The sequence below is a fragment of the Ciconia boyciana genome, chromosome 22 (assembly GCF_034638445.1).
Source record: "Ciconia boyciana chromosome 22, ASM3463844v1, whole genome shotgun sequence".
Classification (NCBI taxonomy): domain Eukaryota; kingdom Metazoa; phylum Chordata; class Aves; order Ciconiiformes; family Ciconiidae; genus Ciconia; species Ciconia boyciana.
In genome coordinates, this window is record NC_132955.1 from 6,080,251 (window position 1) to 6,107,044 (window position 26,794).

General features: G+C 50.3%; 2 protein-coding genes across 5 annotated transcripts; one reads left to right on the plus strand and one right to left on the minus strand.

Annotated features, from left to right (window-relative positions):
• Nucleotides 1-1,698: 1,698 nt before the first annotated feature.
• DBF4B (DBF4B-CDC7 kinase regulatory subunit) lies at nt 1,699-15,290 on the minus strand. 4 transcript variants are annotated; one of them, XM_072885785.1, is made up of 11 exons: nt 14,708-15,285; nt 11,963-12,154; nt 10,786-10,836; nt 10,077-10,146; nt 9,061-9,131; nt 8,432-8,468; nt 6,395-6,437; nt 5,402-5,518; nt 5,035-5,161; nt 4,193-4,302; nt 1,699-3,624 (listed from the first exon to the last, which is right to left on the minus strand). In XM_072885785.1, exons 1-11 carry the CDS (start codon nt 14,816-14,818, stop codon nt 2,253-2,255), a joined length of 2,301 nt encoding a protein of 766 aa, XP_072741886.1. In that variant the 5' UTR covers nt 14,819-15,285; the 3' UTR covers nt 1,699-2,252. The 4 variants fall into 4 exon arrangements, with proteins under 4 accessions (XP_072741886.1, XP_072741885.1, XP_072741887.1 ...); XM_072885784.1 differs by having other exon boundaries at nt 6,395-6,440; nt 14,708-15,284; XM_072885786.1 differs by lacking the exon at nt 14,708-15,285 and having other exon boundaries at nt 6,395-6,440; nt 11,882-11,977.
• On the plus strand, nt 15,147-26,794 carry CCDC43 (coiled-coil domain containing 43). The gene is made up of 5 exons (XM_072885788.1): nt 15,147-15,366; nt 20,754-20,841; nt 23,053-23,188; nt 23,870-23,928; nt 25,287-26,794. The coding sequence occupies exons 1-5, from the start codon at nt 15,190-15,192 to the stop codon at nt 25,472-25,474; spliced, it is 648 nt and encodes a 215-aa protein (XP_072741889.1). The 5' UTR covers nt 15,147-15,189; the 3' UTR covers nt 25,475-26,794.

Here is a 26,794-nt window from a genome sequence, read left to right on the forward strand (position 1 = left end):
CAGCAGTTCCCGGCTGCCGAGCGGCACTTCCAGGGCAGACCTTGCCCGGATCAGCCCCACGTCTCTCTCCCGTGAAGCTCAGGCAGGGCTTCAAAGCCACGACCTGCTGCCTTCATCTTCCTCCACGCAATAATTAGCCACAAACGCAACAGCGAGACGAGGAACCTGCGGCATCGAGCACAGCTGAGCTGCTCCAGCATCTGCTCTGCGCTGCAGGGAGGTCTGCAAGGTCAGCAGCCCCTCCCAGCACTCTCCTGGTGGTCCTCAGGACCACAGTGACAAAGGGGACAGGTGCTTCACAGGAGGGGGTCTACACCAGATGACAGCAAGCACATCTCCAGCAAGAACATCTGACCCAAGGCCTAAACGGTCCCCAAGGATCCACACAGCAGCTCCTACAGGCCCCAAGACCAGGGACCCCCATGATGTAGGTCACTGGTCAACATTAGGAGGGGGCAGGCAGCAGCAGGGCTCCCTCTCCCCTCCACGGAAGGAGAGGTGAAGGAGAACTATGCTCACCCCCTGCTGATCTCCCAACGCCGGGGAAGCTCCCTGCCTCCTCCACTGAGCAACGCTGCCCTGAGGTAACCCGGGCTCTGCAGGGGACAACTGACCACCTCGAGTTTTGGTCACATCCACCACAGTGCCAGGAGGGTCCCATTCCTGGCTCACCCCACAGGCCAGGTCACCCCTCTCTGCAGTCTGGGGGGCACAGAGCTGGTCGCTCCCTCCAGGAGCCTGAGCACACCGAGATGTTGGCCGTTTGGTGCACCAAGCCCGTTTCTACCTCTCTTCCAGGGATTATCCTTCAGCTGGGACAGCAAGCAGCTACAGGGACATGTCCACAGCAAAGCCCCATGCTTGGTGTGGTTCAGCTCCTGCAGCAGCTTTGCTCAGCCCCTCATAACCTGTATAGCTTCTTCCGTAGGTAAAGAAGAGCTGGAGCTTGGCTGTTGCACTGGAGAATGATTTAGCTCAGGAGGAACCTCTAAAGTCTCATGTCCAGCCTCCTGCTCACAGCAGGGCTACCTTATCCAGCTGCTCAGGGCTTCGCTTCAAGCCTTGGAAGGAGGAGGATGCTTGTCCTTCACTCAGGGCTTGAAAATCTCCAAGGACAGACAGACCCCACTGCTCTGCGTCGGGCCCAGGGCTGTCCCACCCTCCTGGGCAGGAAGCCTTTCCCTTTCCCAGCCTGCACCTTTGGAAGCCCTAGTCTGGGACACCTGGCACCACTGAAAGCGTGGCTGTATCCTACTTGGAACTGCCCTTCAAGAAGTGACAGCCTGCTGTTATCACCCCTCAGCCTCCTCCTGGCAAGGCTAGCCCAGCCCCATCTCCTCGTCTTGGCCCCATGCCCAGGCGAGGTCAAGTCTCCCATGACTGCTCTCCAGTTTCTCCACGTCCCTCTTTACCTGGGGCCACCCCACACGTGGCCGCCCCTGCACTGGGTGCAGCAGCTTCCCAGAGCCTGCTGACCACATTCCTAGGGCAAACCACGTGTGGGGTGATGTCATATGACCAGAGCCACTGCTGCCCCATGTTCAGCCTGGTGCCCACCATCTCTCCCAGATCCTTTTCAGCAAGGCTTCTGCCCAGTCCACCTAGCCCCTAGATGGATGTTTCATGCAATTTCGAGTTTGCTGTGCTTAAGGCCGTCAAAGAAGTTTCACCCAGCATACAGCAGAGCAGGATCTCATCTTCCATTTTATTTCAAAGTTTAAAAGTTTGCTAAAAAACCCATAGCAACTTAGTACCAGTTACAAACATCTGTAAATACTCAAAGACATCCAACAAAACCCCAAACCACATGAAGAACACAGATCTTACCCCCAAGGCCCTCCTCTCCACTGCCTCTGCACCTCCAAGGACTGGGTGAGAGGAGGAACAGGCCGTGCTCTCAATCTGGAAGGGCAGAGAGCATATTCCTGCTGAAGAGAGGCTTCCAGAGAAAGACCACCTTGTCAGCAGCCCAGGGAGGAGTTCAAGAAGGAAGCTATTGGCTCTAAACGTTACCAGCAGAGAGGAGGGAAGATCCCAGCCCCTCTCGCAGCCGAGGACAGCGAGACCAGCACATCACCCATCGGTTCCCAACAGGAGAGCTGCTCAGGTTGTCTGCGGTGTCTGGGGACCACTGTGCAGCTGACAGTCCTCACTCCAGCTCTCGGCTGTACCTCCTGGTCGGCTTGTTAAATCCCTTTCCCAGCTGCTTCATGGCTCCCGCTAAGGGCCCAGAGAACAGCCAGGAGGTGGTTTTAACTAGTCCAGCTGCCAAAAAAGGTCTCAAATATGGGGAAAGGGGCTCCTCTGGTCTCTGTGCAGCAGTTCCAGCAGTTCTTGTCCTCTTTGCCTGCCCAGGCAAGCTCTGACTTCTGCTTCAGGACTGAGCAGAGCTGAGACTCATACCCACTGTCCCTCACATTGACATGTGTCCTTAGGAGCAAGTCCCTGTCCACAGACTGAATCCTGCCATCCTGGACACCCGATAGTGTGGAGAGCAGCTGGACATCCCAGTCTGACTCAGAAGAACTTTTGCTGAAGTTGTGATCAGCCTGTGCCTTATGTGGAAGAGGCTGAAGGAGCGCAGGGCACGGAGCCCGCTCTCTGCTGTGGCCTGGGAGGTCAGGTAGTTCAGGTGCTATTTTTTCTGCTGCTCTGACACAGAGTGAGCAGCATCTGGCTTTGGCCACCGGCAGTTTTGGAGAGGGCAACTGGCCAGTAGGACAGCTGGTCTTGCTCACCATGCTCTCCAGATCAGGACTGTTCACATTCCTGGGTGTGTTTTCATTCTCCCCTCTGAGCTGCTTCCCTTGGGAACTCGTGTTTGCTTTGCTCCAGCCACGCTCACCAACAGTGCTGCCTGCAGCAGCCTCTGCGGGATCAAAGCCCACAGACGCAGCTTCAAGGGAACCCAGCTGTGATGCAGGGTCCCCAGGGTTCCCACATGGGCACAGGTCCAAACCAGGGGAGCTACAAGGTCTGTTGGAGAGCTTTGTGCTTAGGGGCAAGCCTGGCTCAGACATCTGTCCTGCATCCTGCACACCCATCCCACCATCCACTGGGTTTGTCTGCTTATACGGAGAGAGGCCACCACCCAGCTCCAGTCTGGGCTTCTTTCCCACCTGGGTGCTCTGTCTGGAGGAGAGCTGGCGTTTCCTGGAGGCACGCAGTGCTTGTGGAAGATGGCTGATAGACCCAAGCACTTGCTGTTTATGAGGTTCAGATGAAGAAGCAATTGCCTCTCCAACATGAGTGGCCGCTACACGAGTCCCCCAGCCCAGGTCAGGAGCCAAGCCTAAATCTGCATCCCCCACCGCAGACCCCTCCGTGGTGCCACACGCAGCACAGACCCCTCTGGTAAGTCCTGCTCCAACAGGCAGCCCCAGAGAGCAGTTCTCTGACAACCCCTCTCCTTCTCTGGGACTACTGACCCTGTCCCTGGGCAGGCAAGGGGAACATCCTTTGGTCTTCAGGCCACGATCATACTCTGTATCAATTAACAGTTCCACAGCACCCGGCTCAGGCTGCTGCCTTTCCTTTCCCAGCTCTGCTGTCAGCATCTCAATTCCTCCAGTAACTTGTGCTTGAGGCACTAAGCATTCATCTGTCAGGCGGGACCGCAGCACCCTGAGAAGAACCATCAGTTAATGCTCACTCTCTCTAGGCCTAGCAACACCCTCCCCCCAGCAAGATGAAATGTTTTCTGCAGTGCAGGATGTTTTAAGCCCTTGCTTAGGAGGTAGTAAGAAATTTTAGACCAGTGAGGCTCAGCAGTGATACTGCTGCTGGCAGAGGAGACGGGCAGCATGAGGGATCTCTCAGCCTTCTCAACAGCCCCGGCACAGGAGTGCTACCAGAGCAGTGGGGTTTGCATCAGACATGAGGATAGAAGAGATGGGCTCAGCTGCCCTTTCCAGTTTAAGAGGCACTAGAAGTCTGCAGGGAGTTCCCTGAAGCAGAGAAGCCACAGAAACACAAGAACATCTTCCATGGCTCATCTAAACCTTGCCTGGCAGGTGCCAGGTTGATCCTACAGTCAGCCACAGCCCTCTGCTTCCTGCTGGCTGACTCCTTGGCACAGGGCATGAGCTAGGAACCAGTACCAGCACGAAGACTCGGGCGCTGTTCCTGTGAGCGTGCCATGGAGCACCATGCTGCTTTTCGGCTCCAGGACTTACCAAATTCAAAGACTTACTTGGCCGACTGCTCCACAAAGTTGTTGGTGAGCTGCAAGATGACACGATCCACAGGGGCGTACTGCGAGTCGTCCAGTGCAAACTGCTTGTGCTGGGGGCTCTGGAGGTGCTGGAAGGTGGCAGAGGCTCTGTTAGCAACATCTATCCTTTCACAGGAGGGAAATCTGCAGTAACAGCCACTTCCCACAGACTGGAACAGACTAACGGACTAGAGGGCAAACAGCCTTTTCACCAGATAGAGCCGTTGTTTGGAAGCAGATTTGGGAAATGTAGGCAATGCTGTTACCCCCGGTTGCTTACAGCGAGTATTCTGTTCCCATAGACACCTGCTGATGAGGAGGTTGTGTCTATATCTAACAGCTGCCTACTGCTTTCCCCAGCAGCTAGTAAAAATGCAGACTCTAAATACGTACTGTCTATCACTAAAGGCTGGGCTCTGAAAGCCACATTGTTTGGCATCTTCCAGGAGATTAAAAAAAAACCCAACAACTTCTTCCCACCTTTCTAATCAGCCTGTGCCTCCAGGTGCTGTGGAATAGGCTTCCCACCTTACAGATCAGATAACAGGATGATCCTTGAGGCTCTCCTAGCCCCGGAGATGAGCATGTTGTGCTCCAATCTTCAAAACCATTGTTTGCCCAGGCCAGGAGGTCAGAGCACAGATATACTATGGCTTTCATCTACAAGGCTGATCCTACGAGATGCCACGAAGGCTATATGTATAGCAATCTGCCTTCCTTCCAAAAGGGTTCGTACTGTTAACAGGCACATCATGATTAATGAAGCCGCTGAGCGGCCCCCATAACTTTTGCAAGGAACCAGGTCCCAGGGGAGCCTTTACCTTTTGCAGCTCTTCAAAGGTCTCTTGGCAGCACTCACAAAATCCCCTCTTTTTCTTTGGCACAGTGACTGGTGTGGACTGGGGGCTCTTCTCCCCCTCACTGCGCATCAGACAGCCCTCCACATCCCTGCAAGGTAACAGCAAAGATCTGCCCTGCCCTCACTTGACAGCATCAGCAGGTACCCAGCTGCCTGCGTAAGGGCCAGGGAGGCACTGCTGCCTTTGAACTACAGCTGTTTAACCCAGAACAGGGCTCCTTTCACCTGCATCTACAAGACAAGTGATTCTCTAAATCCCAGGAACCACCAGGGCAGCAGTTAGCAGAGGAGTTGGGTTAAAAATGTGCACAGAAGGAGCTACAACCTACCTGGCTCTGCAAGAATTCGAGAGGCTTTTCAGAGGCTCAAACGGGCTGGAGCTTTTGGGTGCCTGGAAGTTCAGGTCAGGAAAGCTTTTGAACTGGTGGTGGAAGGGCCGGAATTGCCTGAAAGCAGCAGACCAGGACATCAGACTTCTGGCAGTGATAGCATGGTGAGAGCTGTCCCTCCCTCAGAGGGGCTCAAGGTGCCGTCTCATTTATGATGGGATACTGGCCATCGCTGTCCTTTCATTTGGCTGTTCCAGAGATTTCCCATGTCTCACTGGAAGTACTAAACCTGATTCTCAGTAGTGGCACTGATGGGGGGGATGTTTTGGACAGAAGGCAGGCTTGCCGGCTCAGCTAAAAACCCACCTTTTGCCCCCGAGGCACATCATCAGCAGTCAGTGCAGTATTTTCAGCTACAGAGCAGCATGGGAAGGTTTTGGTTCCCAGACAGCATCTCTCTCTTCACACTTTATTGCATGCAGCATGTAAAACCTAATATTTGACTCTGCAGCTGCCTTAAATGTTGTCTTCAGAATAATTAATTATCACTCTCGATACCGTTAGAGTTACAGAGTTGTTAGAAACACCACCAAGATCAGATCCCCTTGTGCTGGATACTGTAGTCAAGTTACAGGCCCTGACCTCATGTGTTTCAATCTCCTTCCTCATTTCAGAGGGCTCAAGCAGATTAAGTGACCCACCAAGGATCAAACACGGAATCCGAGCAAGGAAGTAAACTCAGTTGTCAAGTCTCGTTTAACACCTTTTTTCCCCCTTGACATATGAGCCACCCAGTTTGTTTCTCTAAACTCCATTTGCCTCCCTCTAGGAGAGTGTCAACTTCCCAGTGTGTAACAGAGAAGCCACACTCTGCCTTGTGGACAGAATATTCACTGCCCCATGTGCAAATAAAACAGGTAAAGGATTCCCTCCCTGGAAGCCCCTGAGGTTTTAATATAGTTTGGCTGTGATGTTTAGAAAAACCTCATTTACCTGCTCTGGTCTTCAACCTTCAGAAAAGGGGGCTTCAATTTTCCTGCTAGAAAGAAAGCTGGTTAGAAGTTGCCCTGACCAAATTCCCTACTTATTCATTAATTTCCCAACAGAACTGGGCTACAGAGCCAAGCTCACCAGTACTTCTGACACCTGTGAATGCCAAGCGATGGCTAAGCGCAGCCAAAACAGCTCTTTGGGTAACATACAACAGCCCTCACCTCCAGAGTATTCAGTAGGGTGACCAAACCCCAGAGGCAGCCCAACCGTGGACTGTTTCCACCTTTGAAAGACCATCCAGCTAAGCCCCTTGCATCTTTAATGTCTACTCAGTCTTATTAGCCAGTGGCCTAAGCCCAAGCCTCCAATTCTGACTCAAATCCTAAAAACTGTCACACATCCTCAATGTAACATGCCATCAAGCACAAGAGACAAGTTTATAAGAAACAAATTGCAGCAGCAGTTGCACAAGCACAGAGCTCTGCATCAACCCTTCCAGCACCTTTTTCTCCCTTTACCTTTACCCAACAGCCTGGAGTTCAGAATGGCTCAGGCCAGGATAGTTAAGTCAAAGCAGGAAGAGCTGCTGGAGACAAACCAACATGCTGCATAGCCAAGCCTGGCACGAGAACACCACTCAAGAGCAATATCTGGCCTTTGCTTGGTCCCCGAGGAGGGCAAACAGCAGCTATGCTTCCTACAAGAGGCATAATATATATTAAGGGAGCAGAGGAAAGCTTCAGCTGTGCATTCAGGGAAAAGGTTTTCAGAGCCAGGCTGGGAGAAGAGGCTGCCAGGTCCCTCCTGTCTAGCAGGTATGTTCAACTCGCAAGTGGTAGCATTATGCTTGGCGTGGAAATCTGAGTACAGATCCGGTTAAGAAACAAATGAACACCAGGGTGTTCCCACAGGGCATCTGCCTGACCCTGAAACCAAGCCTCTCATGCCTCCCTTATTGCCTCTGAAGGGCAAGGTGTTTTGTTTTCTGGCAATCCTGGCACTGAATGCTATTTTCTCCAAAGAAATTTAAACCTCATTCTCCAGAAAGGCTGAGTCCACCTGTCCTCACCAGTTAGTTCCTCGACCCTCATCCTGAGCTTGCATCAAATGTGCTGTTACGTCACTAAAGTAGCTATTTAAGTACAGGATCAATTTTTCCATGTAAATGCTGCCAAATGCTTAGCACTTCTGAAAGCAAGGCCATGTTTAGGGCCCTAGATAAAACTCAGACTGGTGCACAGGTCCTGAGATCTCACGGCAGAGTGCTGAACAGTGACAAACGGTTCAGCTGTCACCACAAGTCCCCAGGCAAGGTTCAGAGTGTGCCACAACGAAGAGCTCTGAGCTTGCAGCAGACAATCTGCCTTATCCAACAGCTTTGAGCCTTTTTTCACCACCTCCCCTCCTAAACTGGAAAATAATCTTCCAAGTGTCACACACAGAATCCAGGTTGGAGTCTGCTCTGAGATATTACTGGGCACTCGCTCTCCAACAAGCAAAGTCAAACAAGTCATTAACTTACGTCACCAGTGCCAATCTCAGTACCACAATTGAGTCTTGTCTAATTGCAGATGAGAACCTGGTTTTTCCCCCCTGCCTCCTCCTCTGGAAGTGTTATCCCTAGATTGGTGTCTCAGCAGTACATTTCAGCCTAACAGAAGTGAGTGGGTTGTGAGGAACACGCTCTCCTCCGTAGGATGCATTATTCTTCGAAACTTCATTTGAGCCAGTGGATGCAATGTGCAGTGCCAGCAACACAGCTCTCAGGTGCCTCGGGATTCTGGGAGCTGTGCTGCAAATGGTTTATGGGATTTTTAAAAACACTGCCTGAAATCAAAGGCATAACATCCTTAGCTAGCTGCAGCCTCCTAATACAGACTCAGACAAGGAGTTACAAAATCCATTCAAGAGAAACTGCCTTAACAGTTAGCACGTTTTGGATGTCTGAAGTTTCAGAAGGATTTTCAAATTCTAAATGAGGCTTCTTCAAGCAGCTCTGCATCTGAGTGTAGATAGGAGCAGAGCTTCCAGGCCTACCTTTGCGAATTTTTGATCCGGATGCAAAGCATTTTGCCTAAAGGAAAAAAAAAAGTGACATATTTAGTATGGGAACCAGCACAGGCAGAACTGTAATTACTGATCCCAGAGCAGCAAAGCAAGATTACAGCAGTCTCACCCACCACTTCAGAGCTCCTGCATCAGAGACTATATCACCTCCCCCTGATATTTTGTCTCCCAAGGTACCTAGAGTTACTTTAAATACAATATACAGGCTGCCACTCTGATCTTATGCCCCACCTTCTCACTGACCTCTCCAATGTATTAAAAAATACTTCAGAAAGCCAGTGTACTAGCTGCATATGATCTTCATTTTACCCTTAATCCCCTGCAAGTCAAAATCAGTATTAGCTGTGCTACAGATGAGGTTGATAACTAACAGCTGCCTCACTCTCATCTGTTTTTACCCACACTTTATAAAAGGAAAAATTCTTTGAATTTTGACATATCCATCAATAAACAGAAGCACCAGATTGCTCAGTGTTGGATGAAAACCTAGGAGATCATCCTGCTTACAAGCCCAGTAGCACTAGAGGAGCTAGAAGGATTGCTTACAGCTACCTAGGGATCCCGAGCACCTCAAATTGGGCTGGCATTAGGTCAGTTACCTCTGTCTTCTGGCGCTGTTTCCTTGCTCCCGAGACGGCACACAGCAGCTGTTGAGCGTATGACAACATTTCTGCACAGGTAGGATGTCAAAGAGCCATAGCTCAACAAGAGAAGGTGAGCTGTTCCCCTCCACCGACTGCAGCACAAGCATAACTCCCCATCCACACCGCGGAAAAGCACGAAGCACCTGAGCCTGCCATCACCTGGCAGAGCATCACCACTACACAGTTAATTTGCCCAAGAAGCAGCCAAGAAAGAGTGCTTTGAGGGGCAGCACCCCATTTTGCTCTTTAGCAGAGCTGGAGGCTGGCTTTAAGTCTCTGTAGAATTGAGACACTGTTAGGAATTCTGCAGCACACAGACCAGACCCTGACATTTGAAAGCCCTGACAGGCTTGCAACACCGCTGTGGATCAGCAGAGCTGACTGCTCAGGAACGTGTACTAGCAGCGAGAGCCTCCATCACGCATCCAGACAAGCTCGGCCACGGCTGTATGTCACTGTCATTGGACACTCAGGAACCTTTTACTCCAGACCTATTATTAGAATCAGAGTTTCACCATCTGCCTTTCCCATCACCCCCCCCATTCATCACTGAGACAGGAAGCGCCTTCCAGCACAGGTCCTCAAACATCAGCACTTCCTAATTAAAAACGACCAAATCCTGCCATTATCATGATCTGTACTTCCCGGTCAATTAGCAAAAATGGTGTTTTTGGAACAAATTAATGCACTGACCAAGCTATTAACATTTTCTAATATTACAGCTTCAGTATATTACAACATATCTAGTGTTTGCTATTGTAAACATAACAGTAGCATGTTCTGTACAAGGAAATCTGGTTTTTGAAGGGCAGATCTACCTAGCCATGGCCAGGACAGCATCAGTCAAGTACCAGCTATCGCTCGCAATTTCTTCCTTGTCCTATACCATACTCATTACATCACTTCTGCTCCACCTGTCTCAAAAATCACTAATTACCAACAGCTAAATTTCAGCCTACAGAGAAGGATACCATCCACATGCAAGATCTGGACTCCCCACAGGCGAGCGTTGGCGAGGATACTGCTGCCGCTGCAGGTGTCCTGTACAAACAGAGAGGTTTGGCAAGTACAGCTCAAAGCAGAGATGGCTGTGTGAGCACATGCAGCTCTAAATCTAGTTTGGAGAGACTTTCCTGTTGCCTGATTGACAGACCTTTGTGTAGCTGTTATTAAAATCAGGGCACAGCAGAAAAGGTTCGAACTCATGCTTTATCTACCCCAAATTAACAGTAGCATCTAGGTCAAATTTTTAATCCCTGCTATAGCATGAGATTCTAAGTGGGCACTGAGATTCTTTTGACCACTTGTGATACCAGTGAAAGGACTGCAGGGGAGCCTTTTGCTCCAGCTATGTGGCTTTAGTTCTTTCTAGGCTAAAAATTCATCTAACAATGGGTCTTGTGTTAATAATTCTCTTGTGTTGAGCACCCAGATCACTGGGACAGGCCTTAGAAGTACTTAACATGGATGGATGAGACAGCTCTGTGAAGAACAGTGCCCAGGAGCACTACACAATATTCTGCAGAGCCACAAGCAACTGCCTCATACCTTTACCAGCCCCAGAATCTGCTCCCTTCAGCAGGCAGGGGCTCTGGAGAAGTGGCTGGCACTGGTTCTGCACTGCTCAGCAGTACTTTGGACATACCCAGCTAGAGAAAAGCCCATCCACACATTGCTTACCTGATTCTTCATGGCCTTCTGCAGCAGTTCCTTTCCCCTGCTGATCAGGGCCTGCAGAGAAAGAAGCCAAGTACTACGATAAAGCAAAGAGCTACCAGGCAGCGGCAAGCTGAGGACAGCGTGGCTGTCCACTAAGAATGATTTCTAGTGATACCCGCTCTCTGCTGGGAAGAAGAGTCTGGCCAAGACTTCATCTCAAAGACAGCAGGACTGAGCATTTCCAGGGAATGCAAACTGCAGGGGCACCCATTAGGTCTACACTAAGCAGCTGTTCAGCCAAGGCTTGGCTTTTATTGAACAACAGTGAATACTCCAGAGTGAGCCAAGAGGAAGTAGCAACTTAGCTCAGGAACTCTGTCTGCCACATTCCAACATGCTGGCAGGGGTTAGGAACATCCTTGCTAGCCCTTCCTGGGAACCGAGCCTCATTTGCAAGCCAATGTATTCAGCAAATAAGTTAAGCTTTTTGTAAGACAAATGGATAACGCTGTGAGCAAGGACAGGGGAACAAACACCATGACTGAGTGAAACCCGACATCAGCCCAGGCTTCCCACCCACAGGTGGTCCAGATCCAGCTGGCAGAGATGCCTGTGGCCTAGACCGGGGCAGTAGGCTCTCCCCACAGTCACAGCTTCCAGCAGACACCAGCATTCAATGCAGGACACTGGAGCTTTGGCCACAAGCACTACTGACCAGAAAGGCCAGCTCTGGCAGGGTGAATAGGACCTAGAGAAATCCCTTCTTGCAAGCTGCCCTTGTAGATCTCCTCCCAGGTTACAATGGCCTTGCCCCACCAGTGCCTGTGAGCGCACATCCAGAGCCTGCAACAGTTAACTTGTTTACATTTCTCTGGATTTTCTAGACACACCTCTGCATCAGGACAGATTGCCTATTCTGTTGGGAAGCCAGCCAAGCCCTCTATTTCCTCTGCCATTTGAGTAGATATTCTTTGTTTACTAGCTCAAAGCTGTGATATGCACATTTGAGCAGACAATGATACACAGACACAAGGAACATCGGTACGAATTTGAACGGCCAGACCAGGGGAAAAAAGAAAAAGCACAGCGTATTTGCTCAGGGCAGGAACAACTTTACCTTCCAACTCTGGTCTCAGGTTCTACTCTATAGATCCCTTGGGACAAACGTTGAGGTGGCCTAAACCTTTATAGCTCTTACAGTGTCTGGTGCCTTCTGGTGAGGTCTGGTATGGTTCCCTTTGGAGGTAGAAGGCAGTGGGCTCGTGGCTTTCGCATCCTCTGAAGTTACATTGCTTCGCTTCTCGGTCCGAGCCCTGGCTTTGTCCCGTTTGGCTTCTTTGCTGCTGGAAACCACGTAGCTGACTTCTTTGCTTAGGAAGCTTTCAGTCACCTGCAGCAAGAGACAGAACAGCAGCTCTGAAACCATCCAACAACTGAGCTGAAAGAGTCCTGCTAAGCAAGAACTACTGCCTTTATCTTCATCCCACACACAGATAAGGGGCAGCTGAAAGTACTAGTCTCTACAAGTAGTTCCTTCTTCCAGTCCTTACTGCTGTCTCACAGAAGGAGAGGAGATCCTTCTGTGATGTGCAGAGAGCGCACACGCTAGAGCTACACTGCAAATAATCACCAGAACCGTCAGACTGAGACTTCCATGATGCTGTCTACCATTATCTACTCAAACAATGGTTTCAGAAAAAAAACCCCAAACAATAGGTGAGAAAACAGCCCTGGATGTCATGCATCAGTGTGGAAGAGCTCTGTTCTCAGAAGAGAGCAAATTTTAACAAAATGAAGTAGGAAGTGAACAGCTGGAACAAGCAGCTCCACATAGAACAGGACAGCAGGGAACTAGAAAGCCAGAACACACTCACACCCCTTTGCATAGAAGCTAGAAGTCTGAGGAAGAGGTGGAAAACCAAAATTTGGGATACTAACAGTAGGCTTATCAGAAACTCAGCAGAAGGCAGACAGCCATCAGGCACTAAGACACAGGTATGAAGCCCACAGGAAGCCAAAGATCAGAGCAGTCTGAAATTGCGGCTGCTGAACAAGCTGGTTCTGCTGTGTTACAGAATCCCTGTGGACCGAGATCCTGGACCCGCCTGTGTGAAGTGCCACAAGCGACATTGCAGGCTGCCCTGCAATGGTGACTCGTGTTACAGGAGACCAAGGGGGCTGCAAGCACAGAAGAGAGTAAATCAAAATCTCCCTGTCCAAATAATGCTCTGTCATCAGCCCTGCATCAAGGCTAAGCTCTGGACACCACATGCAAGTCCAAGGTCATAAAATGCTCTTAATGTGGTCCTGAACAAGGGCCTGGGTTTGGGTGTTACTATTGAAGAGCTGTTTTACAGATGGTGGCCATGGTGCACTTGAATTCAGTATCTCCACAGGAGCAAGAGGAATGAGAACTCCACTCCCGGTGGACCACATTTCGGAGAGGGAAGTGACCCGAGACAGTGCCCAATAAGAAGCTAGAGGGACAGTCAAAAGGCTAACGTTATTTCCAAGTAGTGCGGCAGCTGCGTAGAGAAATAACTGACTGCTGGGAGCAAGCGTTTCTCAGACTTGAAGGTGCACAGCTAAATAAGAGATGCTATGAGAAGGAGAGCATCCCTGAGTGTTGATGGCACATCCAGGGCAGGACAGAAAGAAATCAGCAAGTTCAGCATGAAGGTGTGATTAAAAGGAGGGAAAAAAGTGTAAGGCAGCTTCCCCCCATGTGTATGCAGCCAACACATGATCCTGGCGGCAGAGATGCAGCAGTGACAAGAGCTAAATGAAGATTTTACACCAGTGTGTAGCACTGAAGGATTTAAGGAAGTTTTGGGGTGCACATGAGAAATCCACCTCAAACGGAGAGATTAAACAATCTGAAAATAAATAGTAACAACTATCAGGACCAAACTGTACTTAAGAGTCATAAGGAAACTGAAAGATGAAACAGATGAACGACCAGCTGCTGGGCACAGCCCCTGTCCTCAGTTCCAGCCTGGGCGACTGAAGTGATGCTACTTTTTGAAGGGTCTTGGGAGAGGATATAAGGAATTGGTGAGCAATATCAGCACCAAGGAAATCTGGAGAGGCCACGAAGAATGCCATACAGATCTACCCAAGCAACAGCTTCCCAGGGGGAAGGGTCCAGATAGCTTTTCTGGGAAAGCCACAAGAAAAGCACACAGCTACATGACAAAAGAGACCTGGCTGGCGTTACCCTACTTTACCCTATGTTGAATTCCAAGAAACATTTGAAAGTCCCACAACTTCACTAAAAAATTAAGCTGCCACAGGCTGTTGTAAGGGATGAGGGGGAACCAGGCAACCAGTTACCACCACCCAAAAGGTGGTCCCCACGACCAGGCAACCAGTTACCACCGACCAGAAGGCGCTCCCATGGCCAGGCAACCAGTTGCCACCACCCGGAAGGCGCTCCCATGGCCAGGCAACCAGTTGCCACCACCCGGAAGGCGCTCCCATGGCCAGGCAACCAGTTGCCACCACCCGGAAGGCAGGAGCGAGTGGGCAGCTTTCATAGCAGCTGCTCACAGGCGGACTCGGGCTGGACCACGCTGCCCAGCGCCCCATGAGGGGCCTGGAAAGAGCCAGCGGGGAGGCGACGGGGTGCAGCGAGGGGAGGAAAGCGGCAGGCAACGGAGGGCGGCCTCCTTCCACGAGGGGCTCCCCAGCTGTGAGGCAAGGCCCACCGGGGAGCGGGAAAGGGAGCCGGGCGGATGCGTTACGATGTCAAATCAGCACCGGGAGGAACCAGGAAGATAAGGAAACAATAATAAAAAAAAAAAAAAAAGAGAGCAGACGGAGAAACGGAGCGAGAACAGAGACGGGGCCGCCTCAGCCGGCCGGTCACCCGGCGCAGGCGGCCCCGGGAGCGGGGAGGGAGCCGGGGCGAGGGAAGGCCCCGGGAGCCGCCGCGGCCGCTCACCCCGCCCAGGCGCCGGATGGCCTCCGCCAGCTCCCGGGCGCTCCGCCCGCTCGGCAGGTCGAGGTAGAAGGACTTCCCGCGGAGAGGCCGGGGGGCGGCCGGGCCCGCCATGGCGCCCAGACGGGGAGGAGACGCCGCCGCCGTTTAAATTCCCGCCCGCTCCGCCCCTAACGGCGGCGCTACGGCGGCCGCGCAGGGACGCGCCGCTCCCCGCGAAGCCGGCGCAGCGCCTTCGCCGGTCCTGAGGGGAAGGAGCGGGGCGCTCGGCGCAGCGGGGCGCGGCCGCGGGCACCGGCGAGCCGCCCCGCTGGGTACCGCCGCTGTCTGTCCGCGGGCACGGACGGGCTGATCCGCTGAGCGCCGCCGCGCTCCCGCCGGCGCCTTCACAACTTTGTCCTCCGCGGCCACCGTCGCGCCCCCCTCGCTCTCTCTGCGGGTGGCCGCGTGCGCATGCGTGGCGGCGGCGGTGCTGCTGCTCCAAGATGGCGGCGCCCGGCGAGGAGGCGGCGGGCGGCTTCGCGGCCTGGCTGGCGGCGCGGCTGGAGGCGCTGGGCCTCGACCGCGCCGTTTACGGTGCCTACATCCAGGGGCTGCTCCGCGAGGAGGAGAGCGATGAGGAGCGGCTGGAGGCGCTGCGCGGCGTCCTGTCCGCCTGCCTGGTGAGGGACGGGCCGGGGGGTTCCTCTCACCGCCGGGCGGGACGAGCCTCCCGGGGTGGGAGGGCTGGTTCCGGCGGGTGTCGCCGCCCGGTCCGCGCCCCTGAGCTTTCTGTCTCCCCGCCGGGGCTCACGCACAGCCCTAGGAGGCGTCGGGCGGCCGCGGCCTCGCTGGGCCCGGAGGCTCCGTGGGGGCTGGCGTGGAGAGCCGCGGGGGACACGGGGGCATCGCTCCCCTGAAGCCTTCGGGTGGATAATCGCCTTCCCCAGAGGGTCCCCAGCACCTCCGGAGGCGTTTCTGGACCCTCCGCGAGCCTTTCTCGCCCCTTCAGGTGTTCGGAGTTTATTTGGGGTTTTTTGTTTGTTGGGGAGGGGGTTTGTGCCAGTTTTGAGGCTGATCGGAAACTTTGGCAGCCGCTGTGGAGCGTGGCTGTTCGCGTGCGGGAAGAAAAGGGTCGCTTTTTATCTGTGTGGAGGACACAGCCTGTGAGCTGGGTGGCTTTCTGGTAGTGCCCAAGTGTGGTTGAAGGGGCGATATTTAACGACAAATCCTTTAGAATAGCTAAACGATAGCTGTGTTAGATGGTCGTCGTTCCTCCGGCAGATCTCATTCCTCACAGCACGGTGTTGTCTTCCAGGAGTCAGGCCCTTGGATCAGGCTGGAGCTGGAGTCCGTCTCCCAGCTGGGACAGAGATTAACTGCGCTGCCAGCCCTGCGTGGGCAGAGGCTGGAGCTCTCGGGGATGGGCACTGCTCCCCTCTCCCCTGCCAGATTTCTGGGAAAAAGTTAGGAGAGCGCAGGAAAGAATTTCTCTTCAATAGTTATCTTCTTTGGGGGCTGTAGGATTTTTACAGTATCTGTATCTCAGGATGTTGCATAAATGGATGTTTTGTACTGTAAAACGTTAAATAGTGAGTGCGCGCTGCTGTTGATTAACAGTCTGCTCAATGGCTATCGCTGATTTCCTCCCAAAATGTCTGTATAGGAGCACAAAACCCCAAGGGGCTTGGTGGCTACAGTCAGCTTTTTGTTATCATAGGTGACTGCATCATGTAATTCCTTCCGTTCACCGACTGCATGCCATTTTAAATTGCTTTTCCTAAAAGACAGAGCACCTCTTCACTGCCTTCCACCATCCCTTCCCCACCCTGGGGCACCAGCAGTAAGGTAGTTTCTAAAAGAAGCGTAACTGTGGCAGTGTAGGTTTGTGCCTAAAATAATAGGAGAAGCAAACAGTGCATCCTGCTGGCGTTAGGGGCAGAGCAAAATGTCTTTGGAAAATGCTGTTCTAAAATAGCTGAGGTTAATTAACTTGCCTGTAATTACCAGACTTGTTTCATTTCATCACCAAAGGCAGAGCCCGTGTCTGATCCTTGACCGTGCCGGTTGCAGACTCGCAAGCCTGGGGTGGGCCTCGCGTTTCGCTGTGCGTGCTCTTTCCGAGCTCTGGAGGTACGTAGCACGGTGGCTGTCCCTTGCCCCGCAGTGGGCTGCATTATGTTCTGATATTTCCCCTTTTCTCTTTAGTGCTGAGTTACCCTTCTCATGCGCTGCTGCCTGGTTTGAGAACCGGTGCGGGGTTTTCCTGTTCATTGAGTTCTGGGCTGTCTTTATCCTGTACGTGTTGCACCACAGCCCCGTGTCTTCTCTTCATTTTCTTTTTTGTGTCACAGTTGCAGCTGACTTCTGCTTCGTTTGCAGTTTCAAACTCAGTTTGATGTTTCTGCAGTTCTTTTAAAACCTTTTTGCCTCTTGAACCCTCAAACTTTTTAATTACTTTTTTTAGTAAGTGCGTTTTTTTCTTTTTGTAGACTCTATGCTTACTTCTGTATTGACTTTTGAAGCAACCTTTCATCTGGTTAATTTGGGGCCTTTCTTGCCAAGCCTTTTCTCTTTGTTCTAGTCACAAATTCCAGGTTGTTTTTTTGTTTGTTTTTGACAACCCTCACAAAAATAAATTTCAGGCGACCTCTGCACTCGTGTCCGTGGTTCCTCAGTCCTGACAATGTCGTGCATTAGTTCCCTGAGTTTATTCAAACGTAACCATTTCAAATCAAGGAACTTAGAACCAAGATCTATTTCTGTTCAGTTCTTCTCTTTAAACCAGACAGAATCCCACTCACTTGTATTTTCCATAGTTAATTTTTCTCTGTATTTACTAACCTCTAAAACAACATCATTTCTTGTTTGTCTGGGGACTACTAGGTGAAGGTATTTGGTGGTGGCACCCTCAGCTTTCTGCAGTCCACCACTATTAGTGGTGTTTGCTCTTATACGTGGGAAGCGAGTCTCGCAGAGGCACAGAGGTCAGTGCTCTGCCAGAGCTCTGCATCCAGACCGCAGTGAGACGGAAAGGTGCTACAGCAAACGGCCTGCACTGTGTGGCAGAAATTCTCTTTGCTTCTTTCCATAATGGTTTAGTTTCACCCAGGCTGCCATCATGTTTCTTTTCTGTTCTTCATTCGTGTCCGTTCATGTGCTGTCATCTTGGTCTTTCGTTTCTTCCTTTCTCCAGCTCCAAGGCTGTTTTCCCATCGTTTCTGGGATCGCTAGAACGTCTCACTTTTGTGTTCTTCTCCCCTCATAGGCCTGCTCCACTGATACACAAATACCCAATTTGTTTCTTATTGTTCAAACACTCATTAGAAGGTCGCGTAGGTCTCTGCCATTATTGTTAGTCTTCTACGGTTCATTTTCCTTCCCGCTTGCTGCCATTCCTTTATCATCACTTCCCTGATTTTCTTCCTCCTGCACACTGAAACCAGGCACCCAGGGAATATGTCTCTCCCAGCCTTCTCTCCTGGCTTTATATAAAGTTGCTTATCGTTTGGCCAGCCTTGATTCCAGTGGGCCAGTATTCCCTGCACTCAGGGGAGCCCATCCGTTGAGGAGGATCCTTTTACTATGAGTGTTTCTGGCACTTAAAAACCATCATGTCTTCTGTGTCCTTGAAGCATGCCGATTTTCATTATGCTTTCATGACTTTCTGTGTGTCTGAGGGCTGGCAGGGTCCCTCTGACTGGCACTTGACATGGTGTTTCTGTGCACATCATCCTCATTGCTGGTCTGCTCATCCAGCCTGTGTTCCTGTGAGGATCTCAGTGTCTTCTCCTGGTGGGAGCAGGGTCAGTGGGTTCTTCCAGACTTAAACCACCCATTCTTATACCTGACCTTAGCAGATTAGGCATCATCCTGTCCTCTGGATCTACTCTCGTTAAAGGCATGTTGACTTCTTAAAACGGAGTCTGATGTTGGTGGGAATTGCAAACCCTTCGTCCTTCTGCTGTTTCTCTGTTTGCAGATCACCTTGAATATCCCGTGTGTTTGTCCTTGTAGCGTCTCCTCCCCAGCCCGGGGACCTTGTTCAGTTGTGTGTATGGCTCTGAACTGTGCTCATGATCTCGGTGCTCGGCCGCTTTGTGTGGTGGTATTGCTGTGTGTCGGTTCTCCTGCCATCTGCCTGTAACATGCAGAAATTTGTGCTTAGCTGTTGTAGGATTGGGGTGGGAGGACTTTATTCTGATTTGCTCTTTATTTGTATTGGAGCAAAAGGTGGAGAGATTTTTGTGTATGTTTTTATCTCCTCGTCTGTCCCACAGCTGTGGAGAACTCAACTTCTTTGCTGTCCCCCATGCAGGTGAGCTTTGCTCTGCTGGATGGGTAACTTTTTCAGTGACAGTCTGTCCTGGAACTTGAAGGTGCTTTTTTTAGGTACCTAGTGCCCAAGTTTTCAAGATGAGGATCGTGAACTTGGTGTCTTTTTGGTGGGAAGTCTGTGCGCAGGGGTTTGTTGCGCTCATCTTTGAAGTGCCCATTACTGCATGCCTGGCTGTGAAAGGTGGGGAAAGGGGCAGACAGTGGAGGTCTGGTTCCTACACACCTATATAAGAAATTCTTTTCTAGGCAGTGTTTATCAGTTTTTCTGCCTCTCAGAGCTAGCTTTTGGAATAGGCAGGGTAGGCGATGGTCAGGGCTGGCAGAACAGCTCTAGTAAGAGGTCACCGTTGCTTTGCTGCCTGATTTGTCCCTGCTTGAGTGCAGTGCTGCTGCCCCAGGAGAGCAGGATGACCGCGAGGATTTGCAGGCAGTGCTGGATCTAGCCTGAGCATTAACAGCTGCAGTGCACTGGCCAGACCTGCCAAGGTGCAGGGGAAGGGGATGTCCCAGTCCCAGCTGGCTTGTTCCTCAGGTGTCCCTGGCCAGCTTGTTTCTGTTTGGTATCAGCTCTCCTCAAGCCCTTCTGCCTCTCTGCTGCTGGTTTTTCCTAAGCTGTGGGCAAACCCAATTTAGTGTTAATGAGCAAAATAAATACAAAAATATTGAAACTTCCTGCCCGTTGTACACATACATCTTCCCAGTGAAGTGCTCCTGGCTGTAACTCTTAAAAATACTTTTCTGTCAGGATCATGTTTCTTGCCTGGATTCAGCTTCTGTAATCTGAACTCACAGATTGGGCAATTCTTGCAGAAATGCTGTGACCGCATGTGCTGAGATGTGGTAGAGTAGTGTGTCACCTGTCTACTGCTGGAACTTGAATTCTGGTGTTGATCAGTCCCCCGAGAAGCTGTACGTAGGCACTGGGGCGAGAGCTAGTCACGGCGGAGCTCCACAAGTGAAGGATCTGGCAATGGGAACACCGCCCTGTTGCTGGTTGGGTGCGTTTCCTGTCTCCCTCAGTAACGAACAACAGTGTGACTGCATTCCATGGCCACCTCTAGATTGTGTTTAATGCTCCAGACAGGTCAAGGGGGACAAGAATATCCCTGCTGGTGGGAGAAGATGGTCTCTCAGTACCACCAAAGTGGTTTCAGCTCTGTACTGGCCCTGACCCATGTTTTATCCAGTCTCATTTATTTGCTTTAGTGAGATTGGCTTGGAGGTGGCCTTTGTGTAGCTTCTCTGCAGCCTTGCTCAAGAAGAGGGACGATGCTGGGCAGTAGATTTCTAGAGCGAAGATACCCCGATTGCCTTTGTTTGGTGTTTGTAGGGCTGTTGCACCTAGAGAGCCAGCCACTGTGAAACCAGTGTGTGTCATTAGAGCTGTATCGTGTGAAAAAGTAAACTGCTGCGGTGATTTGGCATCGCCTGGCGTGGTGCGGAGCTGTTGGATGGCAGCCTTGACACCTTGTGTTTGCCTGGTGGGTCAAGGCATTCTCTAGTCCTGAGCTGTGTCAACAAGTAAGTGCATCGCATGACTTGGCTGATCCCAGGTTAACAAAAGTCCCGTGTGTGCATTTAATGAATAGATTTTGTGCAAAAAGCTGTATCACTTGAGCTTATTGCTGGGTGTTCAGATTCTTTGCAGCTGGTACTTTTCATATCTGATTCATGCTTGTTTAAAGCAGACCAACTTTGTTTCAAGACTGAGAAGTCTCTTTTCCCTTACTAGGAAGAAGATCTCTTAAACGATGTTTGCAGGGAAGTAGTCGAGAAGTGGTCTGAATCTCAGATTGTTGACGCCAAAGAGAAAAAAGAAGGTAGTGTTGCTGCTCGGTGTGCCTTCCTCCTGGTATGAGTAATTTGCAGGGCCTTTCCATGATGAGAACTGTGTGTTCGTCCTGTTAGGAGTTAAAAACAATGCTGCTAATATGTTTGCAGATCTGACTTGCTTCTCATTGCCATTGCTGCTTATTTGCTGTTTTGTCTTGAAATATGAAATGAGGATGAGTAGTTTCACTTTTGGTTGTCCCTAACATTCTGCTGCTCTTTGGGCTTATAATCCTGCAGAGGAAAAGAGGAAAAGTTTTGTGGTTTTTTTTTTTTTCTTCTGCAGGATTTTTTCAATTTCCTTTCACAAAACACCTAGGGCTTTCTCTCTGACAATGCTAACAATGTAGCAATGGCAGCTAGCAGCCTGATGGTAGATGCAGTTATTACAGTATAAAATGCCTATGCTACTTCAGTTTATGCTCGTTTGGAAAGCAGGTGTTTTTATACAACTACAACTGCACCCGTGGAGAGCTGTGCTGTCCCTTCTGCTGCTGCTCACCCCAGTACACATCAGGAAAGCATCCTTATTGTCCTCGTTTAAAATCTTCTCTTAAAACTGTCCTTTTTTTCCATAATAGCTTGTAGTGGGGGAAGCTGTGTGAGGCTGCTGCTGCTATACTAATGCTGCTTCTTTCCCAGTCACGTATATAGTCCCACCGTTTCTTTGTACCCTCTCTGAATTCATCCCTCGTCTTCAGCTGCTGGCTCGGGAGTGAAGACCTCTGTCTTGTTCTTGTTCATCAGGGGAGGCTTGTTCTGGTCATTGAGCAGAGCTCTGGAGTACAATGAAGTCATACGCTGGAAAGATTTTGCTGGTTTAAGCATACTGCATGGATCAATTAATAATCTTCCAACTGCACGGACCTAACCGTAGCCCGTGACAATGTAACATCCCTTTTGGCTAAATCCTGCTTTTTGTTTGCTTTGCTTTTTTTTGTTGGTTCTGGTTGCAAACAGATTATTGTCACTGACTGATGGCATTCTGGAAATAGTTCTCCCAGTGAGCCCTTATCGTGAGGCCTGCGTTTATATAGCGCTTTTCTTGTCTAAATCTCAGCATTTCACGAATATCACTCATCTCCTCTTTACAGATGAGGCAGCTGACCCATGTGTTCAGTGGCATTCCCCAAAAATTCATTGAAGCCTGTCCTTGGCCTAACTTTGCCTTTGGCTGGGGATAGGGAAAAGTTACGCTATTCTGTGCATTAAATAAAATAAATTTGTCTTTTGGGGACAAGTGATTGGAATTGCTGGAGCTGCTGCTGGGCTCCTCCTGCTCATACCATTGGTTACCCGCAGGGATTTTTCGTACTCGTCACAGAAAGAAGGTAGCAGTATGTGTCTAGGTTGTTAGAAGTGCAAGGATTTAATTCACTGTGGTTCCATAAAAGGATAAATCCCCAATGAAATCAGTATCTACTTAGACTAACAGAGTCCTGAGGATAAGTTATTAACAAACTAAAAAAATTTGGTGTCAAAACCCAGATGTCCTTTTAAGAAACGGGCAGCAGAACTTCAGTGTTAAAAGGTAAATCAGCTGTTCGTGTCCCTAGGTAGGTAGAAAAGAAAGAGTATTAAACTGGTCAGCCTCTTCGGGTTTTCAGAATTTGTTTGAAGTGGTTTTAAGTATGTAGTTAAACGTATTTAGCTGCTTTTAACCAGAAGATAATGCAATTTGGAGTAAAATGGATTTTCATTAGCAAGAGTCTTACCAGTTCCAAAGTTTCATTGTGAAACATCCCTTGCTCCAGGAAAAATAGCGTCTGATCGTGGCTGTGCGCAGCACGGGGGAATTCCTGCTCGCGAGGAGAAGCCGGTGTCACATCACCGCATCAGACGCTGCACTGGCCTGAGCCATCCCCTCGGTGGCTCTTCAGCAGCTCCTGCTCTCTCAGTCCTCAGACTGAATTCCCAAAAATGGCCGGCTCGCTATGTTGACAGCACCACCAGTGACCTTGTGAGAAGGCTCGTGGGGGGAGGGTGGGGGATATTTTGGGGTGAGACTTCTCCCTTTAGCTCGGTGCACTTGTCCCCAGCGACAGCTGCCTCCCTGCAGACAGGACACAGCCTGTGACAGCAGGACGGTGCCTTTTGGGGACTGCAGATGTAGGAAGTGGCGGCGGGTGGCATCTGTCAGCTGGGACTTCACGGCCATGTCTGCAGGGACTGACTGATGCGCTGACTCTTCTCCTTGCCAGATGAGGTCCAAGCCATCGCCAGCATGATGGAGAAGCAGGCCAAGATTGTGGTGAAGCCAAAGGAGGTCTCCCAGGAAGAGAAGCAAAGGAAAGCTGCCCTCCTGGCCCAGTATGCCAACGTGACGGATGAGGAGGAATATCCTTTTCCTGACCCAGTTGGGACTCAGTGCTTTGAAGGACAATGTTTATTAAAAATCTCCTAAAACAACACCCTTCCAGCTTTGCAGTGTCTAGTGGGGAGGATTGGAGAAACTTTTCAGTCTTCCTTCTCCATGATAAAATAAAATTTCTTCCATGGAAGAAAGCATGGAAGCTCCTAGTTTGTGGAGTGCCACGAGCAGACGCTCCTTTGAGGATGTTTCTCCACCATTTCCACACTCCCCACCAACATGTGCTTCGCTGGGTAAGGTTTGCCCAATCCAGGTGTGTTGCAGAAGGGGAGTAAATCACCTCCTGGTAACTCTGTGCGTGGTAGTTAATGTACTGAATTTCTCTCTTGCTTTCTGATGAGAAATCTGCTGAAAAGATCCTTTTTAGAGAGAATATGTGTAGAGTGGGAGAGTTTAAAGTTAACTCTTCGTAGTGCTGAAGAACAAGTTCTTCCTTGAAGAGCAAAGTTGAATAGGAGGGAATCGTACCTGGCACTCGAGCAGCAGGAGGGAGCTGAACGTGGGGTTTTGCGCTTGCCTGGTCTCTGCATGAGTGTTTAGCTTCTTCCTTGTGGCTTGATAAAATTATTTGACATGTTTTGAGTTAAGTGTGAGTGTATAGAGGCACAAGTTCATTACTGATGTCCATATTTCCTTAATTCTCTCACTGGTGAGGATGAACAGGACGGATCGATTGCGACAGCAGTAAATATTGGAGCAGAAAAATGTATCCTTTGAGTTCTCAGGGACCCAGGGTTTTTGGAAGGAAGGCAGCTTCCACGGTGAGTTTCCCATCCTTCCTTATCTGTGTTGATACTGTTTCTTTAGGGCCACCTTTTAAGTTTGCTGATTCGTTTTTCTTTTCAGGTAGCCTGACCTTGCTCGTAATAAAAGTTAGAGGTCCATCTGCTCCCTGCCCCATGTGCACAGCCGAGACTGGTCCTGTCATTCTCTTTTCTGTCCTCTGTTCGTTCCTTCCTTCCTTTCTTCCCTCTTCCACCCTCTCTGAAGCTTCATAGAACATGCTATTAATAAGGATAACTCTCCCAGAACATCAGCTTAATGCTAACTGGTGTCCAGAGAGGTAAATCATATCGGGAATTACTAAAAGTGCAACAGAAACAAAACTATCGTGGAACTCTTGAGGCTGTGGTGCAGCTGAACTTTAATGGTGAACAAGGACCAATTATCCCACGTTTTTCTCAACACAATAATTTGGGACATTCCTTGAGCTCACCAGCAGGCAGGTTTAAGATGGAAGCAGGTTTTTATCGCATAACTAAAAAGTGAAACCGAAATTATTCTTGTCCCTACATTACTGATGGTTAGGAGCAAGAGACAGTAGAGGAGACACCCACTCGCTCTTTCTGATGCTCTTCCCAAAGCATTTGCCACTAGTCGCTGCAGGAGAGAGGACACGAGACCATGGGGATCCTTGGTGTGAGCTGCCTCATCCGTTCCCACGTCTGCAGCCTTCCTCCATGGCCGGCGGGGCGGGCAGAGCTGCCCCAGGCAGCGCTGTGCGGCACCGTTCCCATCCCATTAGCCGGGACCGTTGGGAAGCTAGAGGGAGTGCCTTGCACCCGCGGGCGATCAGCTCCCTGTCCCCGGGGAGTCAGCTGTAATCACAGTGTCTGCAGCTACGTACATATATGTGTACGTATATGGAAAAACATACATGTCGTACACACAGCTGTAGTGAATCCACTCGAGGAAGCTGTACCACATGTATTGGTTTTCTTCTTCTTAGGTTTGTAGAGGTTTTACAATTTTTTTTATATATTTGTAAGAACTGGTAGGCAACTTGATTTTTCTCGGAAAAATCCTTTTCTAGGGAGTGTGCATTTACTCTTACATCACTTCTCTATTTGGAAAAACAGAGAGATATTCCTTTTTCTTTCTCCGTTCCTCATTTCTTATTCCCAAATTCCTTACCTGCTTGGTGAGGAAGCAGAAGCGGGAGTCAGAAGGTGAAGGGGGAGGTAGAATAAAGCCAGTTTCTAGTTTAGAGCTCCAAAATATGGCTGCAGAGCAGAAGCTGTGCGGCTTCAGTCAGAGCGTTGTCTGCCCTTAACACACCGCCAGCATTGTTCCGAAACACAAACGTGGAGGATGTCTTGAATGCCAGGAAGCTGGAACGGGAGCTGCTGCGAGATGAATTCCAGAAGAAAAAAGAGCAAGATAAACTCCAGCGAGAGAAGGATAAGCTAGCCAAGCAGGAGCGGAAGGAGAAGGAGAAGAAAAGGACACAAAAAGGCGAGCGGAAGCGATAGCTGGGGTTTTCCAGTTGGACTCTCAAGGGATAAAATTAATGACGAATATGGTGTGTGTTTAAAAAGCAGCAGAAATTCTGGGCACGTGGCTGGCAAGTGGCTCTTTGGAAGCGTTTCCTTTTTTTTTTTTCCTTTTCTTTTTTTACATAGCAAAAAAGAGATTTCAAGCACCTCTTAAATTCGAAGTGTGCCATGTGCTTGTGGTGTCAAATGTCCCAGTTGGTTATTGTGGCCAATGTCTGTACCAAAGAATGGTGAAGTGATTATGTCCGTGTTTTAAATCGATTGATTTTTACTTCTAACCACTTCAAGTGAAGCAAAGCAAGATGTAGGAGAGGGCTTCCAAGCTGGCTGCGTCCTGCCGGCCTTGATTTGCAGCAACAGTGTGTTACGATTTGGGAACAGAGCAGAGCCCCTTCCTGACCTGTAATTAAGGACATGCTGCTGCGGGGCGAATGTGAATTTATTTACACTAGCCTTGAAAAATGTATTTGCAAATACATGTATTCATGCTGCCGAGAACAATGCTACATCTTCGTTCTGGCCGAGCTGAGAGAGCAGGGTTTGGAGCTGACCGCAGCGAGGGTAAGCGCTGTTCTGCAGCAAGAGAAAGGAAACATTATGAAATATATATGAGTTGCAGCTATGAGACTGCATCACCCATGGGCTCTTGGTAAGGGAAACGCCACGCTGATCTGAGCATCAGCCAGAGCGGTAGCAAATCGGTCAAGTCCTTACGCTGTTTTAAGGCTTTATGCCGGTAGCTGGAAAATGGTGCTCCCCCATGTTTTGTGTGGGTGAACGTCGACTGTTATTTCTACGGCGGTTGCCAGGGCGAATGCTTTAACGCCGGCTCAGTGCTGGGCGGCTGTAAGCGAGTTGGATGCGCTGGGTTTACAAGCTGGTTGCTCTCACCGGGCACAGCTGCAATCGGGAGCCGCCTGTGGGGGCTGAGCGCTTCTCTTACCCCGAAGGGCTTGTTACCTTCTGTTTCCAGCCGCGTTCGTGACGGCATCACCCGCCTCTGGAGAGGAGAACACTAATTTCTGTAAACTGAGTGTGAAGGAGGACCTGCAGCGCTTTCGGGGGCACAGGAGGAACCGGCGTGCCTCGCTCCTGCGTTGCTTTGTGCTCTGGCCGCCGTGTTCGCTGGGGAGGTGTGCGCCTGGCAGCAGGCGGTCCTGAGCTGCTGACGGTACCTGTCCCCATCGCCTGCTTTCAGCACCGCTGATTAAAGGGTCGTGCCTCCTGTTTAACTAGCTGCTGCAAGTGTGAGTATCTAACTGCTTTATCTTTGGACTTGAATAATAAAACTGGTTG